The 5868-nt window shown below is 39.7% G+C and overlaps 2 protein-coding genes across 2 annotated transcripts in view; both read left to right on the forward strand.

The window, feature by feature from the left end:
• Positions 1-69: 69 nt before the first annotated feature.
• LOC121371297 (E3 SUMO-protein ligase RanBP2-like) overlaps positions 70-5868 on the forward strand; it is a 24946-nt gene continuing 19147 nt past the window's right edge. Inside the window, exon 1 of the mRNA XM_041497096.1 lies at positions 70-226. The gene's annotated coding sequence lies outside the window, so the exon portion shown is untranslated. The remainder of the gene's footprint in view (positions 227-5868) is intronic.
• LOC121371221 (E3 ubiquitin-protein ligase TRIM33-like) lies at positions 1363-2706 on the forward strand. The gene has a single exon (XM_041496954.1). It carries the CDS (start codon positions 1828-1830, stop codon positions 2704-2706), a length of 879 nt encoding a protein of 292 aa, XP_041352888.1. The 5' UTR covers positions 1363-1827.

Here is a 5868-nt window from a genome sequence, read left to right on the forward strand (position 1 = left end):
ACGCAACCCTGCTGTCCTACTTTCACTTCGTTTTCAAGGAACTATATTATCGACATGACGAGACACGTTGAAGGCGTTTTCAGCTGGTTCGACCGTGTGATCGTGTATAGCTTAGTGTTTTGTTAATAACAAACGGTTCGCCATTTCAGTACGGTTGACTTTAGTTGTATTTACGCAGATGAACGACATTTCTCTCTCCAGACACAAGAGAAACGACAAACTACAGGTAGGTCAAGTCATCAACTGTGATTAGGTCAACAGGGACCAGCTTTAGCCCAATGGTAGAGCGCTCGTCTAAGGTACAATGATCCAAGGGTGTGTGTGTGTGTGTGTGTTTGTGTGTGTGTGTGTGTGTGTGTCAGATGACTCGTGCCCAGTACCAGTATTCCAGTATTCCAGTACCACCCTTTTCCCAATGGGATGCCCTTGAGGAATTGGTCCATGTGATTTTTACCCGATAGTCTCTTCCACCACACACCCCCCCCCCCTCCAAAATTAAAAAAAACCTTCCTGGATCCGCCCTGGAAGTCTGATATTGTATCCCGTCACAATCAGTACCCCACGACTGGAACATCAAAGGCCGTGGTATGTACGATCCTGGTTATGGGGAAATGCATATAAAAGATGCTTTATTCTGTACTTTAGAAGTACGTACATGAACCACAGCGGGTTTCCTCTCTCTCAACCCCAGGACCATATAAACCGGGCGGTGGCACAGCCTCTCTCCACTCGGGGACTATGGGTTGTTTTTTTTGCTCATGTATATAAAGTAGGGGCAGAACGTAACTCCGGTCGGGCTGCTGGTGCTCTCTTGCACCTGGTAGTGCAGGCAGTCCTCCACCCCACCCTTCCCTGTCCTGGACAGAGGAACCGGCCGTGGCCGGCACATGTGCCTAGGACAGGCGTGCGCTACAACAGCTTGCTCTGAATGTGCACGTTCATCACTCTGACCTGACCTGACCTGTAACCCAGTGTTAAAGCACTCGCTTGATGCACGGTCAGTCTGGGATTGATCACCCTTTGACTGTTGTCGCTATAATCTAGGTGACATAACAACAACGATTATCAATTTTAATACTTAAAAGCGAACAGATTGTCCTTGTTTTGTGTCACAAATAAATTGAAATATTTGGTGACAGACGTGTACGTTGTGTGGAGGTGCATGCAGCTGATGATGAGCGTTGATAACGATAATACTCGAGTTGTGTTTGTTTTCTGCAACATAGTAAACGATATTATTATATATGGTGAGGCGACATTGCAGTTTTAATTTCCTTATTTACCACCAACCCATTACAGCAGATTAGAGGTGCACGCACTATTTTAATAATGACTTTTAAAAATGTTTCAGAAAGAAGAACACTGGTTACAAAGTGGTGTTAGACCTGTGAAGAGATTAACCACTCCACATGATTTCGCTTTTGTATTCCTCCGAGATTACATGTAGGCTGCTATACATGTGACCAGTGACCAGGTATACTGTTATATTCTGTACGCAACTGGATGTCTGGTCCAGGTAACCACAGAAGACAACTCACAGGTAGACGGATAACTGAGACTTGAAACATAAAACTATATTCATCATGGCAGAAAACATCGTCGTACCTATACTTGAAATACGAGAGGAATTCGCCACGTGTGAAATCTGTCTGGATAATTTTGATGACGGAGTTAGAACTCCGAGAACTCTACCCTGCCTCCATACCTTTTGTTGTGAATGTCTCGAAAAAATGTGGAGAGCAGTTGCATACTGGGTGAAATGTCCCAAGTGCCGAAAGCTTTGGCCGGTCCAAGGTTCCATCAAATCCTCATTTCAGGCAAAATAACATGTTGATGCACATGGCTGAATATATTTGTTTTAAGAAAAAGCTCGGGGATGTGCTGTGTAACCAATGCCCTGATAATAAAGCCACTGTCCGGTGTCTAGAGTGTGAGAGATACCTTTGTGAGACCTGTGACAGATGGCATGGAATCTTTTTAGAAAAACACAAGCCCGTTCCTTTAACAGAATTAGTTCACACACCACGATCATTTCTGAAAAAACCCAGCATGTGTCCAGTTCATGGTGACAAGAATATTGATGTATACTGCAAGGATGAGACGTGTGAGAAAGCAATGTGCACTACTTGTGCCCTCTTGTCTCACAAAGAGCACAATATTTGTGACCTCAGAGAATTTTGTGATGCCAACAAGAAGAAAATCAGTTCCTCATTAGAAGTTCTGAAGAAAGCACCAGAATTACGCACAGAATACAAAAGCAAGCTTGCAGAGCAGAATGCTAAGCTAGATAAAATACAAGAGCAGGTTATGAAGGATATTGATGAACATTCCAGAAAACTTGTGGAAAACGTTGAAAGTACTTCAATGAACCTGAAAAAAAAGATTGTGAAATATGTAGCTAAACAAAAGGCCAAGAGAGATGAACAACTTGCGCTGGTCGATAAGTCAGCAGAGCTGAAAGCAGAACACGTATTGTATTGTCAGCAGGTGCTGTCATTTGCCCGAGACGTGGAATTTGTTGAGATGGTCAAATCATTGGAGAAGAAAGGTAAATCACTCATGGAAGACTTGCCAGACCTGCAGGTAGAGAATGTATTTCTTAATACAGAGACATACAAAAGAGCAGAGCTGAGCATTGGGCAGATCTCGATACAAGCAGGTAAGAACCATGCACGTGATGTGGGTGCTGAGCAAAGTGCTATCTAGTTGGAGCACCTCGCGGCTGTAATGTTTACAATATTAAAGTGGCACGCCCTAGTTTCAGTCCGCGAAAATTAATTCTAATTTTAGTTAATCTACAAAACTGTAACACACTTAGATCACGTTTTTATAAAATAGAGTGAAAAAGCAGTTTTTATATCGATAAATACCATGGTAATCCCCGTGAGCGAATAACTTGAAATAATTTTGAAAGTTCTGATGTCACCGGTAGATGTCGCTCGAAACACAGAAATGCCTATGTCACGACAAATTTCCCAGAGTGCACACAGACTTGGGGTGCGTTCCTTTCACCTCTCCTGGGCATGTTCCAACTGTTCTGACCTCTCCAGATATCGTAAGACTTATTGGTTTTAAGGGTTTGTAACGTTTTGTATTGAGATACTTGTCTGAACTGGATTGTTAATGAAAATGTTCACAAACTGTGAAGAAAATCCTCACAAATGAACGACAAGCAAACAACAATAAATCGGATGTTGATTGCGCGAACCGTGCACGAGAAAACAAACCGAACCAAAATGATAACGGTCACGTGGTATACCAACGTCTGCGACGTTGAAACGGGAAGATCCCCTCTAAAAATAGATTAGACCTCGTCTGCTCAACGGTTTTTTTCTCAGACGCGCGTGCTTTTTTAAGAAATACGAAAAATGCATTTTGTGGTATTACAAACACCAGGATTACCAGGATTACCAAAAAACATTTCAGGTGAATGGAAATGTATATTCTAAATAATAAAATGTAAGTAAAGTGCAATTTTATTTGTGAGAAAATGGGTTTAATAGCGAAAAACAACGGCGTAATGGTTAACAACTAGGGCATGTCCCTTTAATATATAAAGTGTGTTTTGCTAGTATACATCTCTCTCTCTCTCTCTCTCTCTCTCTCTCTCTCTCTCTCTCTCTCTCTCTCTCTCTCTCTCTCTCTCTCTCTCTCTCTCATTTATAAATACAGTGGAATTCACTTAATTACATGTAGGTTTATCACATAAATCGGTTATTTGGCTGTACAGATCCTTTTAGCATGAAAACAAATAATATTGCTTAATTGAATGACCTTCTGAGCGTACGAGAGAGAGAGAGAGAGAGAGAGAGAGAGAGAGAGAGAGAGAGAGAGAGAGAGAGAGAGAGAGAGGGGGGGGGGGGGGGAGACAGAGAGAGAATGGAAAATTATGACTTACTTTTTTTGCCGAAGTAGTAGTCCAGGGAGTTATGTAAATGCATTTTTTTTGCTCGTCAATAAAATGTATTTCTTTTTATTTGTAAGACCATTCAGAGTTAGAAATCCATTGATAGCATGTTTTTTTCAGTCATTTGATCATGGCAGCCACCTTGAAATTCAAAATAGCTATCATTTTAGGGTATTTGTCATACATCTTTACTGCCATTTAGCGTAGAAATACATTTTCTTGTGTCTATTTATACTTTTGAGGTCAGTGAACTAGCTGATAACATTTTATTTAGCCATTTGGACATGACCGCCATCTTGAAATTCAAAATGGCCGTCATTTAAATATCTTTATATATCTTTACTCTCAGTTGACCCACAACAACAATTTAGGTATCTCTTTACATATATGAGCCCTCTGAATGAATTTGTACAAAAACAAATTGTTGTCTGACTCAGGCAGCCATCTGGAATTTCAAAATGGCAACCATTTCAATATATTTTTTTCATATATCAAAACTCCCGGTTAACAGAAACACAATACCGGTATTTTTTGTCTATGTAGATGTCTGTAGTCATGAATTTATTGGTAATTATTTTTTGTTATCCAATCATGACAACCATCTTGAAATTCAAAATGGCCACCATTTTAATGTAATTTTCATATATCTTAACTCCCAGTTGACGTAGAAGCACAATTATGTTTGTCTATGTACATTTCTAGGATCAGTGAATTAATTGGTGATGTTTTTATAACTATCCACCTGTCATCGACACCACCTGGAAATTCAAAATGGTAGCCATATAGAAATTCAAAATGGCCACCAATTTAATCATTTGGTTAATTATTGTCCCAGTCCACATACATTTTATTTGACATAATTAAAATATTGCATTACTAATGACATTCTTCTTTCAGATTTTAAAGTAATAAAATAGAGGAACATACCAATTGTAAACTGCAATTCACAATTAGCTAATTCCAATTTTTATATGAACTGGCTACTACATTTAGTATCTGGTAAATAAAATGTTGTTTAAATTTACCACGTTTTAATAATTTCACGTTCTAATAATTTCAAATGTTCTACATATCTGAAAATTGGCTTAAAATAATTTATTTCCAATGTGACCCCTGACTGGGTATCTGCTTTGTAATGACACGTGTATTGCAGCAATCCTCACCAGTAACACTTGTAGAGTTCTGTACATTGCAGGTTGTATTTCTTTCAGGTTCATCTACCTGAACACTTAGTGACACCACAGTTGCATCTGATCAGTTACATCACATCCTCTGGTGCAGCGTGCACATCCAATGTATTTTATTCTCCTTGACATTTTCTTGGGGATGTGCTCTTTGGGTATGCTGTTTCCATGTCCCAGAGATATGTGGCAATGTTTCCACTTTGGTTTGGTGATGGCTTCTTAAACGTCTTGCCTCTCATAATAGCTGCATCAGTTGAACAAATCACCTTAGAACCATGCAGTAAAATATTCACATTTTTACTGACATCTTTGTAGGGTTCATTACCAATGCCAAACTGGCTAAGAGCTTCAGATATAGCTGGTGGATCTTTCCCCGAATACATCCAATAATATTGTTTGCCAATACCACCAATTTGCCCTTTTCTGTCACATCCAGTTACTGCATAAAACCTTCTTATGTTGAGGTTCTTTCCGAACCCAGTTCATCATCAATTAGTTCCATATTGATCTGGTTGCGATTTATGCTCTGGTTGTGATTTACGTCTGTACCTAGTTATAGGTTATATGTCTTGGGGATAACTTGTATGTTCAGGATGCTACTCCTGTCAATGACAGGTCAAATAGATATATACTCTTCAAAAAAAGAAACGCAAAAGGGTGCAAGAAGCTATCATATAACCAAAGTGTCGAAACACTGCCACATATCTTTGGGACATGAAAATAGCATACTGAAAGACCACATCTCCAAGGAAATATCGGAGCTCAAGATTCCATGCT

This window comes from Gigantopelta aegis, chromosome 1 (genome assembly GCF_016097555.1).
Source record: "Gigantopelta aegis isolate Gae_Host chromosome 1, Gae_host_genome, whole genome shotgun sequence".
Lineage (NCBI taxonomy): Eukaryota > Metazoa > Mollusca > Gastropoda > Neomphalida > Peltospiridae > Gigantopelta > Gigantopelta aegis.